This window comes from Populus nigra, chromosome 16 (genome assembly GCF_951802175.1).
Source record: "Populus nigra chromosome 16, ddPopNigr1.1, whole genome shotgun sequence".
NCBI lineage: Eukaryota > Viridiplantae > Streptophyta > Magnoliopsida > Malpighiales > Salicaceae > Populus > Populus nigra.
Window position 1 is genome coordinate 9,800,418 of NC_084867.1, and position 14,160 is coordinate 9,814,577.

The 14,160-nt window shown below is 35.5% G+C and overlaps 2 protein-coding genes across 2 annotated transcripts; both read left to right on the forward strand.

Moving 5' to 3' along the window:
• Positions 1-1,698: 1,698 nt before the first annotated feature.
• LOC133675751 (probable boron transporter 2) lies at positions 1,699-7,640 on the forward strand. Its single transcript, XM_062097228.1, has 12 exons — positions 1,699-3,076; positions 3,259-3,341; positions 3,433-3,625; positions 3,716-3,854; positions 4,052-4,217; positions 4,593-4,759; positions 4,881-5,054; positions 5,180-5,275; positions 5,707-5,844; positions 5,930-6,249; positions 6,532-6,802; positions 7,126-7,640. The coding sequence occupies exons 1-12, from the start codon at positions 2,973-2,975 to the stop codon at positions 7,435-7,437; spliced, it is 2,163 nt and encodes a 720-aa protein (XP_061953212.1). The 5' UTR covers positions 1,699-2,972; the 3' UTR covers positions 7,438-7,640.
• Positions 7,641-12,124: 4,484 nt separating this feature from the next.
• On the forward strand, positions 12,125-13,925 carry LOC133676071 (transcription factor MYB98-like). Its single transcript, XM_062097644.1, has 3 exons — positions 12,125-12,690; positions 12,802-12,928; positions 13,330-13,925. The coding sequence occupies exons 1-3, from the start codon at positions 12,125-12,127 to the stop codon at positions 13,918-13,920; spliced, it is 1,284 nt and encodes a 427-aa protein (XP_061953628.1). The 3' UTR covers positions 13,921-13,925.
• Positions 13,926-14,160: the final 235 nt, after the last annotated feature.

A 14,160-nucleotide genomic window follows, 5' to 3' on the forward strand; every position in this document is an offset into this window, starting at 1 on the left:
TAATGAAGTAGGTAAAGCTGATTAAAGAATCTAAATTGAGCTCTGCAGTTGATGAATGGGCATGGTGATAATACTAAATAAAGCTAGGAGTACGTATTATATATGCAGATCAGTGAGGATGTTGCAACTTTTTACCTGAAAGGATTTCCTTCCTTTTTCAGTAAAGGTTCCTTTCTCTTTCGTGAAAGTGTTCAGAACTCACGATACTGCGTTCTAAATGACCTTTTTTTTAAATTTTAATTTTTTTATTTAAAATTAATTTTTTAAAATTTATTTATAATTTTAATGTGTTGATGTTAGAAATAATTTTTAAAATATAAAAAAATAAAAATACTTTAATATATTTACAAATAAAAAATACTTTAAAAAACAATATATATCGGACTCTCGAGCAACATTCTCTTTCTCCCGGCAGTAAGGCTAGTTTTGGTATATCATCTTGACCAAGTTGATCCTTAATCCTGGTGTTTTCAGTCCTTTTTCTTGCTGGCAGATGCATCACTGTTTTGTCGTTCTTCAACCTCTCGAAATTTCACACCCAAGATTCAATTCTCACCTCTCATGCATGATGGCATGCAATAAGATATATATATATATATATATATATATATATATATATATATATATATATATATATTGCAGTCTGGGTGCTGTTCTTCAACCCAGTGGTAATTAACAAGGCATAACCATGCGTTGGTGTTTAGCTTTTCACTTGTCTCATTAGGGAAAAAGCAATGCGTGATGTTAGGATAATTGTAGTTTTGGAAAAATGATGGAATTGATGCTATTTTTAGCCACTACAAATCGCAGTGGAAATATGAGATTCATTAAAGAATTTATTTATTTTTTGGAAAGTTGATTTATGTGATGGAACCAAATTCACCTAAAAAAAATCTGAGAGTAGCCATGTTATGGATTGGGAGAAGAAAGTGTGGATGATTTATCATTCATCTAATTGTTTAGATGACAAGAGAGCAAAAGGATGAGAAAGGAATCCAAATTAAAAACATTGAAAATTACAAAAAAATAAAATAAAATGAAAGAATAGAAATCATTTAGGCCAATTTTGGATCGAAAACTACACGCAATGGAATGTTATTTTAATTTTATCGTGCTAGTTTGGTATTGAGATTGAACTTTTTTTGTTAAAATTTAAATTTTTATACTTTAAATTATTTTTTAGTGTTTTTAAATCATTTTGAAGTGCTGATATCAAAAATAAATTTTAAAAAATAAAAAATATATATTATTTTAATACATTTCAAAATAAAAGGCATTTTGAAAAACAATATCTACCACACTTTCAAACACATCCATCCTTTTCTCCAATTTCTATAGTAAAGATATCTACATTCTTAGTTATTAAAAAATAATATAAATCATATTTTAGTATCTCACCTAATAGTTTAAGGCTTTAAACTATAGGGTTGAGTTAATTATTTTATATGGTATCAGAGTTTTAATGATCAAATAGTTATAAGTTTGAATTTAATTATTTTTTTAATAAAAATTAAACACAAGATTGAGATTTAGAAAATTGGCATTATTCACGTCGATGTTGTTTTTTTATTATTCCAAATATTTCTCTCTTTATAATTATTTTTATTTGAAAATTAGGCCAACCGTTAGCGTTAAGACTTGAGAGTATTACTCTCTCTCTCTCTCTCTCTCCCTCTCTCTCTCTCCCCTACACAGTCTCTCTCCCTCTTACATAAGTCCCTCATATGTTTTTGTTTTATTGTGGAGGACCAGGAAAAAGAGGCTTCTATATTTATGCTTAGTCACCACACATTATCTCAAGTCTCAACTCATTCACCGCAGAGTCCTTCCATTGCTTCTTCACCTTCTCTGCTTGCTAAAACTCTCTCAGCTCTCTCTCACACACACACACGTCTGTTCATTTTACAGCCCTCATTTCTCTGTAGCTGTTCCCTCTGTCGTCGTTTTCTTCTTTTGCTCTCTCAGGTCATGTAACTGTACCCTGAAACTGCAATCTTTGAAAGAGTTTCCTTTGTTGCTTTAAAGGGTCTTTTTTTAATAATGTGATCTTGATTAAAGTCTTGTTCTTGGTTCTTTCCTTCTTTTGTTGATGTCCATTTGCTTACCGCTGTTCTAAATCAGTTTTCTTGTGATTTTAATCATGGGTTCTCGTTAGTACAATCTTTTCTTGTGTAGTCCATTTTCTTGGATTCTTAAGGTTGATGTCCCCTTCTGTTAATGCCCATTTGCCTTAAATTTGTTTTAAAAAGTTGAAAGATGCAGTATTTGGTCATGGGTTTTCGTTAGTTTGGTTGCTCTTGTTGTCTGAGCCCCTCACCATCTAAAATTTGTTTAGTTTTTCATAATTGTAACATGTAATTTGAATCTTTCAACTGCATTCTGTTATGTTAGTGTGCTTTTTGTTGGGACTTAGTTGATGAACAGGAAGCTTTTCTTGATAATGAAGTAAAGAAATCAGTGTTAATGCATCCAAATCTCATTAAAATCAAACGCTAAGAAGATCTGTGCATATGGAGAGTATCTGTTCTTTCCGTTAATTCAGAGTCTTTTTATTTCACTATGGATTCTGTTCGCTAGTATCATTGATTCTTAACTAACTAATTAGGTGATTTGACTCATTGCTAAACGATTCTTTTGTTCTTGATTGCAAATATACCAATATCATTCTTTCTATATTCCTAGAAATGTAAGAATCTTTTACTCTATATTTTACTTACAGAATTATATATACATACATATATATATCTCCAAAATGTTTAGTTCAGGATTATGTTCCTGCTTTTGTTACTTGTCTTTCTGCCCATAGGTTCTCATTTTTACCTTCTTCTATGCAAGTTTAGCTACTCATAGTGGCCTCTCGAGTAGTAAATCCAGATGGAGTCTTGTGTTTCGTGTTTTATCATAGATTAGTTAGTTGAACCAAAACTCAATCTATCTCACTGCTTTTATATTCACCAAAACTCTGAGTTGTCATGGAGGAGACATTTGTTCCTTTACGTGGAATAAAAAATGATCTTAGAGGAAGGCTTTTGTGCTACAAGCAAGACTGGAAAGGTGGTTTACGTGCGGGCATCAGGTTTGTGACTCTTATTACACATATTTAATCACACACATGAGATGCTATGGTTGTGATATTTACTAATAGAGTATTTATGTCAATATGAGCACAACAGAAGCTTTTGTCTTTGATCAATGTAACAGATGAAATCTTGAATCCTTTTTTAATCATAATCAACAATATTATGTCCTTCCATTTAGGATCCTTGCTCCAACAACATATATATTCTTTGCTTCGGCAATTCCTGTGATATCTTTTGGGGAACAGCTAGAAAGAGATACAGGTTGGCTGGCTTTTTTATATTGCCACTGTCCTCTTCCATGAGTATTTCAGTAGTCATCTGCTGAGACTTTATTTTTGGTTACATGTTACAGATGGAACATTGACTGCAGTGCAAACTCTTGTATCGACAGCGCTTTGTGGCATCATCCATTCGATTGTCGGAGGACAGCCCCTACTCATACTGGGGGTCGCTGAGCCAACAGTGTTGATGTATACATTTATGTTCGACTTTGCAAAGGACAGAAAGGATTTGGGGCCTAATCTCTTTTTAGCCTGGACTGGATGGTATATGACCAAAACAAACTTTCTTAGCTGATATGCGTGGTGGGATTTCTGGTGATATTCAAGAATTTCCTTCACTTTATGTGTTCTCAGGGTTTGTGTGTGGACAGCTTTGTTGCTCTTCTTGCTGGCAGTGTTGGGTGCATGCTCTATAATCAACAGGTTTACGCGTGTTGCTGGTGAATTGTTTGGCCTGCTTATTGCAATGCTCTTTATGCAGCAGGCCATAAAGGTGAACGCTCTTAATGAATTCACTTCGTTTTATCATAAATCCATTTAACTTCTGAATTAAATGTTTCCAAATGACTGTATATCGGATTTTTCAAGAAAAATTGATTTTTTGGAAGTTCTTATATTAGATAATTCAAAAATGTAGTAGAGTTTGCATAGACTGTCTTCTCATCATAACTTTGGGGTTTGATACTATAGGGAGTTGTTGAGGAGTTCCGCATACCCCAGAGGGAAAATCTTAAGCAGACTGCACTTCAACCTTCTTGGCGATTTGGCAATGGAATGTTTGCATTGGTTCTGTCCTTCGGCCTTCTTCTGACTGCATTAAGGAGCCGTAAGGCTAGATCCTGGCGCTATGGTACAGGTATGAAATAGAGGTCCAAAGGCAAATAAACTTTTGTTGCATCTTGTAGGTTGTGTTTTACAGCAGTCATCTTCAATTAAGAACTTGTAGTTTTATGGTTAGTTTACCTCTTTTCCATAAGTATCAGTATTAGTGGTACCCGTAATGGCCATAAGCCCTGCCCTCTTTCTCTCTCAAACCAAGGCCTCTTGAAAATAGTTTAAAAGGGGAGGGATTCATGTCTATCTTTCTATGCGTCTGAATTTTTTTTCCCTGTGGTGAATTTAACATGTCTATGAAGAAAAAGTTTCCACTGTCCCCATATACTCTCAAAGGTCACTACATGTGTCTCATAAACTTTACTAACAGCCCTTCTTCATTTATTTTTATTCAAAGGTTGGCTACGAGGATTCATTGCAGATTATGGAGTTCCACTTATGGTGCTTGTCTGGACAGCCATATCATACATACCAGTTAATAATGTTCCAAGAGGGATCCCAAGGCGGCTTTTTAGTCCAAATCCATGGTCTGCTGGTGCATACTCAAATTGGACAGTTATCAAGGTGAATCCTTGAACAAAACTTCCTTGAATATTAGATTTGCAATAACTTGATTCAGAGCTTCACCTGTGCAATAATTCCTCCAAGTCCTGGAATGGTACTGATACTTTGTTTACTGGTGCAGGAAATGGTGAATGTGCCTACTTTATATATAGTTGGAGCATTTATTCCTGCAACTATGATTGCTGTGCTTTACTACTTTGATCATAGTGTTGCATCACAACTTGCACAGCAAAAGGAGTTCAATTTGAAGAAACCATCTTCCTATCACTATGATCTTCTTCTTCTCGGGTTTTTGGTAGTGTGTTATTCAGAGACATCATTTTTTCTCATCATGATTCTGCTAAAATGGTTGAATCACAGCAAGCAGGAAGAAATGTAGGCACTTCTTTTTTACATTTCTGCTGAATTTGTTTTGGACAGGTTATATTGTGTGGTCTTATTGGCATTCCTCCTTCAAATGGTGTAATTCCACAATCTCCAATGCATACGAAAAGCTTAGCTACCCTGAAACATCAGGTAATAGCCTTTCAAGTTCTAAATTTGTATAATACATATCTGGTTTTGAGAATAGGAGTAATCCAAGTTCTTTACTCTAAATTTCTGAGTTTGGTGTTTAATGCTAAAAAATAACATGACTGAAGAACATATCACACCTGCTCCTTTGCATTAACGTGTACATACAAGATGAGTGTCCAACCATTTTTCCTTTTATGATCTGAATCATGGGCGAGGGGCTTAAATAATCAGTATTTCTAGAGGAGGAAGTTTATGAGAAACACTACTTACGTGTTATTGGCTTCCTTGCTTGTTTTCAAACTCCCTTTTGTTCAACACTGGATGTGCATTTAAATGCTTCTCTTTTTTTCCTTGACACTGATAAATGTCTCTAACTATGTATCATACACGCTGTTGATTCTCATCATCTTTGTTTCTTTGCTTTCACACAGCTTCTGCGAAATAAACTTGTTTCAACCGCCAGAAAAAGTATGGGTACAAATTCAAACCTGGGTCAATTATACCAAAGCATGCAAGAAGCATACAATGAAATGCAGACTCCATTAGTCTATCAACTGCCATCTGCCCTGGTAGATTAGCCTGCCTATGACTTTTTATTTACAAAATATTTGTTTAGTTTTCCTTTTCTTCTTTCCTTACCTTTACTTGAAACAGGGACTAAAAGAGCTGAAAGAATCTACAATACAGCTGTCCTCAAGTACTGGCTACATTGATGCCCCTGTTGATGAGACTGTTTTTGATGTGGATAAAGATATAGATGATCTTTTACCAGTTGAGGTCAAAGAACAACGTCTCAGCAATCTGCTTCAGGCATTGATGGTTGGTGGTTGTGTTGCTGCTATGCCTGTTCTGAAAAAGATCCCGTCCTCAGTACTTTGGGGTTACTTTGCTTTTATGGCCATCGAAAGCTTGCCAGGAAATCAATTTTGGGAGAGGATATTGTTGCTTTTTACTGCTCCAAGCAGAAGATACAAGTGAGTGCATGCTCGTACAGCCATATCCTGTTAACTAGGCACTCTTATATATTCTGTTAATTATCCTCATCTGCATCTCCCATTTTTTATTTGTTTTGTCACTGTGTTTTGACTTTTAACTTTTGCATATATTGATTTTGTGTTTTAAAATCTACTGGAAGAAGATAATTCTATAACTAATAAAACCATATTTAATAACCATATTATGATGATGATGATGATTTATATGCCATGGCAATCTTCAGAAGAATTTGACGTCTAATCCAGGTTTCTGTTTTCCAGGGTGTTGGAGGACTATCATGCTACCTTCATTGAGACGGTTCCCTTCAAAACAATTGCCACCTTCACTTTGTTCCAGACAGTTTACCTGCTTGTATGCTTTGGCTTAACATGGATTCCAATTGCTGGTGTCCTTTTCCCACTGTTGATCATGCTTCTTGTTCCAGTGCGGCAGTATGTCCTCCCTAAGTTTTTCAAAGGAGCCCATCTTCAAGACTTGGATGCTGCAGAATATGAGGAAGCTCCTGCTGTATCTTACAACATGACATTTGAAGTAAGTTCATCTCATTCGTTCTTCATTTCATTTTTCAGCTAGGCATGCATACAGCTCAGGTTTGGGCAAAAGCTGGTTTCCTGATTAATGATAAATTGTTCTGGATCTGCGCCATGCCAAATCCATTTGGATTTTGCAATTTGCTAGCAATTCACTAGGTCTAAATTATCACAGAGCTTATCAGACACAAATTATTCTGTGCATTCAAGTATTTGTCTTCCAGGATCCACTCTTCTTGGTGTCCGACTACATTGATATAAATTGGAGTTCAAATAGTCCTGAAGTTTGGGGTTCTAATATACAAAGCTTTATGTATCTGACAGGATCAGGATCCACAAGCCAGAACTACTAATATTGATGATGGGGAAATTCTTGATGAAATTATCACACGAAGCCGTGGCGAGATCCGCCGCACACAAAGCCCTAAAGTAACAAGTTCCACTCCAGGTTCAGTAGAGAATATGAAATCTTCATATAGTCCACGGCTTTCACAAAGGGCATACAGCCCACGTGTTAGTGAACCAAGGGTTGACCGGAGCCCTAGATTTACTGGTAAGGGAGCTGAATTAAAGCAAACTCCTAGTCCTGGGCTTTCTAACCTTGGTCATAGCAATCCTGGTTCGTCATCATGCTAAATTCATATTTCTGGTGAGTCTAGTTGTCAGTATGTCGCTCGAGAGGTCGTTTGTCAAATTTATGTAATTAAGTTTCATCTTATAGGTTTGTGTTTGTCTTCTTGGTTCTAACCATAGTATGTCTGTCAGTGTTCATTGTTCTCTATCTCCCAATAGGCTGGGCAGAAGACACATATGATAATTAAAAAATGTCATTTGCACTATTGTTTCTTGGCTAGAATCTTCCTCTTCCTCCCTTTTATTTTCAGTGTTGTTTACTGTTTTTTGTGTTGGCCGGGAAAGCATTTAGACGGTGTCGAAGTGGAAACTAAAGGAAATTATCTATCAAAAGAGCCTTGTTATGCATCAATAATTTGTGGGTAAATGCTTCAACCATGATCTAAAATGCCGGAAAAAGAATTAGAAAAGGTCATTGCCCAGTTGCAGGCCCGCAGAAGAGGGTTCTTGCAAGGGGGAATTCAGAGACAATTCTTTCAACATTTTTGCATGAAGTGACTTATCTACGAATTTGAACTTTCAACTTTGTGGTCAAAAGCACTAGACTTGAGAGAAAGCACTTAAGTTATGCATGTGAAAGTAAAACTTGAGCACGAAAAAGACTGTCCTGCTTTCTCTTTTAAGATTGCAATGGTTGTTAGAAATTACGCACTCCTTGCTTTGCATCATATACTTTCTTAGCAAGGAGACAACTTCTGCACCAATAAGGAAAAAAAAAAGAGGCTCTTCTAGTACCAGCATCCTTCATCTAATTACTGGGAATCCTTCTTTATTTTCTTTATGGAAGTGACTCCATTATTAGATTTGAATGTTTTATCTTTTCCAACCCGACGACCCCTTCACCACAGCAGTTAATATTGAATTGGTAAACGTGAGATTTGATTGCTTTGAGGGTCTTAACTAAAAACTTTTATGATCTAGTTTCAAATGAGCATCCTGATTAGCATCGTTTGACAGCATAACCATAGAGAACGGAGCATGTTCATGTAATAGGGCAACGCAAATATACAGGTGTTGGATTGTTTTGTTTGTGTGCTCTCTTTTTTACTTCCTTTTCCAGGTTGTCATCTAGGGTGTTAAAATCGTAGACTAGTGTAAAAAGCCATGCAGTATGAGTTTGTGATTCAGATGAACAGTTGTGGCCCGGGTGTTCATTTTACAGCTTCGGAATGGAAAACAGGTGCGTTGTCTTGAGACTAACTGCTTTACCGAGTAGTCTTTTTAAAGTGCTCCCCTTTTTTCCTAGAAAATAGTCTTCTCAGAGTAAGTTCTGACAGCTATACGGATTATGTTCATGTTTATCAAGATTCCACCAATGGTTCAAGAATTTGTTTGGGGGAATCTCATCCAATATATTCTCTCTAGCTGTAGAGGGGAAAATCGACTTTTGCATCATGCAACTTTGCGTTAACATTTACAACTTGTAATGGCTCAAGCCCATATATAACTAGGTGGGAGCTATCTTTTCCATCCCTTTCCATCTTTTCTAACTGATAACATTTTATAATCTTGGAATTGATCATTTCCAGATTATCATATTTTCCTCTTTGACCATTTCTTTTCGATTAGGTAATCTTTTGCTTTCGACTTGTGTAAGTCATAGGTGCTATCATCGTAGAACTATAATGTGACTCTAATAAATCAACTGAGTTCTTCTGCCCTAATTAGTTACTTTCTTAATTCTCAGCCATCATCTCTAATCAGTTCTAGTTAGCTGTAATTAGTTCTCTTCATCCTTTTATGTATGGTGCTTTATTATTAAGACTTCAGTAGTGTATGTCTCTTTGGATGTCACTAGATTTTAGCACTCATGTCCATCTGCCTCGATGCATCATTTACCTTGGGATACAGAATCAAGGGCCATTTAGATGGATTTCCTAGGACTTTCTGAATGATACTGCCTATGAGCTAGGGTACAAATGCTAGTGCTAAGCATATAATTTCTCCACTATATCTACTCTAAGCACAAGAGGGCCCAAATAATGCTTCTTTATTAGTCTTTTCAGTGTTTGTTTTCCTTTCTACTACACAAGTTGTAAAGATGGAGATTGATGATATATATCCACTCGGGTCCCATAGTCTCAAATGGAGATCCTATCCATGTAGAAAAAAATTACTAGTGAACACTTTCATTAAGAAACAGATACTAAATCTGTGTCCTCAACTCTGCTTTAATCATAAGCAACAACAGTGTTATCTCCGTTTAAAACTTCAGATGAAGTCAGATAGTTTGGTCGGAGTTGTGCTATGAGAATATCTTTTGTTGGTTTTATACCTTGTTGGGTGCAGGAGGAATGGTTTCTGCATCATTACTTGTTCTTAAAAGGGAAAGGATTACGAAGTGGCTGCACTGTGTATAATGATCAAGACATCTTCAGATTGCACTTGTTATCGCAAGACTGCTCATGTAGAGCGTAATTTGTTTTAGCACAACAACAGTATAGAATGATGGACCAGAACTAATTGTGGAACGCAAATATCAGAGCTCAGTTGATTGACAAGTTAGAACAAAACAAGCGGCCCAGGAAAAGTTGCCTTCAAGAAAATCATCAGTTAATACTTCATAGTTGCGTTTTGGACGTCTGATTCAACTTCATATTGCTTTTAAGTTTTAACAGAGAAGCCAAATACTTCTCCGTATGCCTGGATTTAAGCTTTATGAGAACACAAGCTTAGAAATAGCTGCGGATTCCATATTTCTTTATACTCGTTTCCTGAAAATGAATCCTTCTCTTCTGACTGCCAACCGACCAACTAACAACTTACTAACTACAAACAGCCACGTGTTATTACATTTATACACCCAAAAAATTTGCATAAAGAAAAGAGAAAGTAAAACTATTTTTTTTATAGATGGTAACAATCCTACCACTTATTTAATAAGATAAAAATTGGTTTAAAAATATTTTATTCTAACACAAATTTTCACAGCAAACAAGCATAAACATCTACACATAAGTTTTCAATACCATTTATTATTTATTTTTAAAAACAATTCATATTTATTTATGGTATTTATAGTATCCCCATCATGTATTCTAAAAATTATCATTTGATTGGTTTCTTTTTTATTTAGTTTCTTAAAAAAATATTTCATAATAATTTTTTTAAATGCATAGTTTGTCTCACTTATATTAAAAAAAATTATAATTGCAATGTAGATTCAAAAGAAATGGTTGCATCCTCTTATTTGAAGCATTTGCCTTCTCACAGCCATATTGCAATCTATATCTGGGTTGTGGGCCATTTTAGGTTAAAGAAAACTATGAGTCGAAAACCGGGTCAGGCTCAAATTGCAAATCAAAACTAATAATAATTAATTTGGAAGAAACATTTTCAAAGCCCACTTGAGCCAGAACACCCAAAAACCGGGTCCGGTTTAAAAACCTTTCATAGAAAATAAAAGGCCTTTTAACTTTCGAACCTTTTGATTGCCCGAATGATGAAATCTGACTAGGTCGGAAAATACAAACGTTTTCTTACGACCCGGTCCATTAATTACATTTTGAAATTGCAGGGATAATGTTATACCTTAATCTTCATCATCATATTAAATTACTGTCCATATATATATATATATATATATATATATATAGGGAAAAAAAGAAGGGAAAAAAAGAAGCTAATTTCTATGCCATATAGAAATTAGCTTCTTTTTTTTCCTGCAACTCAAGTAGTCTACGTCAAGGGCATGTACTGATTAGAGAATCACTGCATTAAACTTGTAGTAAGAATTTGTTTGGGAATGTGGTTTGTATTTTATTTTTAAAAAGTTTAATATTTTTTTGTTAAAAAATAATTATTTTTTTGTGTTTTGGATTTTTTAATATGATGATCTCAAAAAAAAATAAAAAAAATATTATTTTTATGTATTTCAACACAAAAAATATTTTAAAAAATAATCGCAACCACGCCCTTTATAACCTCAAAGAATAAAAGAATTAATATCGATAAATAAAGAGACATAACTGTTACCATTTTCCACTGTTATTACATTTGAGTTTATTACATCCTTTTCGCCTCAGATATATAATATATCCCATCAAGCAAAGAGAATTAATTAATTTGCTAAGCAAAACGCCTTGGAGTAATTAATAAATTCTTCTTTTAATTAATTCTCCTCCTCAATGCAGTAATTAAGAGATTCATCTTACATTATGCAGCTTGAGGACCATGCATTAATTGGCATATATCTAGGTTGACTGGAGAATTAATGCATTGACTCATTAATCTTGAACGCTAACCAATAGTGCACTGCCACGTATCCGATTAGAAAGGTTCCCATCTTATCAGTTAGATTCTACCATTTGAGGCCATTGACCAACTTGATCATTCCTACAAAGATGTAAATATTAAGTAATTCCAACAAGAAATTAAGAATTATGAGAGAATTTGTAATTAATAACACCCCAGAGAGAAGCTTAATGGTCACTAGTGTTAAGCATTGGTATGCAATGTCAACCATTGGATCATTAGAAACCAGTGGTCAAGATCTCAACTGATCTTGTCATAAGAGCATTTTTGCCTTCTCCTATTAAGCAATAACAACACTATATATTAAGGTGGCAACTCCTACACTAGTTAGTACTCGTCTCAAACCCAGACTATTGAGCCTCAAGATTTCTTGGAGCTTGAGAACAACAACCTCAGAAGAGTTTCTCAACCGATGTTTTTGTCAAACAAACCATACATGAAAGAAGACTACTTTCCCTTTGAAACAGTACCTGCTAGCCCATCATCAAAAGGCTTTCTTCAAGATTTTGACCATCTTGATGATGATCATGACAGTCAGTTTCATGCTAATGGCTCAGCATCAAATCCATTTTTTGGTGTCCAAACTGGGTCTAACTTCGATTCTTTTGATGCTTTTCCTTACGGGTTACCATCAGATATTGATTTCTATGATTATGAGTGCAAGCCATTCGTAGGTAATATCAATGGAGGTGGTGGGCATGGACATGGTCAAGTCAACGAAGATTTACAGAGTGGTGCCTACTTAAACATGTCTAGTCAAAGGAATCCCATTGACGATATCGGATCCAACCAGGGCCATGTGTCCTTGAATTTCGAAGAAATAAAGCCTGTGAGTTTTGTTGTACCAGATGAAGTCTCATGCGTGAGTGCTGCTACGAGTGAGTGCAAAAGGAAAATGGGTTTGAACAAGACTAGGGCACTTCTACCTTCGGCAAGAAAGGCATGGAAAGGTCCTAAGAAGAACAGTATAGTAAAAGGGCAATGGACTACTGAGGAAGATAGGTACACGCATATATATCTTGTTCTAATTAGGCATGCATCCCTGGGGTTTTTGTTTTCATGTTAATTAGGTTCCAACAATGGCGTTATTATATATGTTGCATGTTTACACAGGATTCTGATCCAGCTGGTTGAACAGAATGGAGTGAGAAAATGGTGTCATGTTGCTCAAATTTTGCCTGGAAGGATAGGAAAGCAGTGTAGAGAGAGATGGCACAACCATCTAAGGCCTAATATCAAGGTTAACGTGATGGGGAGTGATTTCCCAATTTCCCTTCTGTTATTTTATGTGTATTACTGATATCTATTTTGATATATCATCACTTGTTTTAAAAAGAATCGCACATAAAATTTAGGGCATTAAAAGCAGTTTTTGCGGGAGTTTATTTCATGTTTGAAGTTATGCCCCAGAAATACTGCATTGCTAGCAGATCTTAGATTCTTAATCAATTCTTGCTGATGCATGAGCTAAAAAAGGCAAATAGAATACATCCAAGTTCTGTTTGTTAGAGAAAGTAAATCAACAGCTCATGAACCATGCATACATGACATGTGTATATGGGTGTCTTGGCATTATATTCATAAGCTGGACAAGGATGCCAGTTCAATTTCTTATAATCTCTTTGATTATTCTCATTACAGAAGGATACGTGGAGTGTAGAGGAGGATAAGGTATTGATACAGGCACATTCAGAATTAGGCAACAGATGGGCAGAAATTGCCAAAATGTTGCCGGGAAGGACAGAAAACTCAATTAAGAACCATTGGAATGCAACCAAAAGGAAGCAATACTCAAAGCGAAAATGTCGACCGAAGTATCCAAAAGCCTCCCTTCTGCAAGATTATATCAAGAGCTTGAACTTAGATTCGGGCATTACTGGGAGAGGCCTTGGGATAACTACTGCTAGTACTGATATCATTCTAGGTAATGATACCAGAATGAAAGCACCAGAGCTGCTGCCACGGGACTTGGTCCTTTTCAAAGATAATGATGATGGATTAGTTCCAAACTATAGTTTTAACGAGATCCCGGATTTTGATATTCGTGAGAAAATATTTCGGGGGGGCTGCAGTGTTGATTCTATTCTTGATGAGCTACCTTGTGATGATTCTGTTGCTCATGAGAAGAGATTGGAGATGGATGTGCCAGAACCGGATGTGACTCCATTCATGGGTTTTGAAGTGAAGAAGGAGGTGGATTTACTAGAAATGATCTCTCAAAGCAAAATGTAAGTCCTTAAGAGCCATGGCCATACATTATTTTGGATAGAGATAGTACGGAAAGTTAACTTAGGATTAAGATTTTCTTATAAGCAAATTTAAAGGACCAGTGAAAGAACAGAAAAGGAGGCTTCTTGGTTGCTAATTGTGTTATTCAGAGCTTGAGGAACAAGAAGAAAGGAAAGGAAAGTGAAGAAACTAAAGATGTTATAATTTATTGTGAGATGACAAGTTTTGCATTTTATGTTAAGG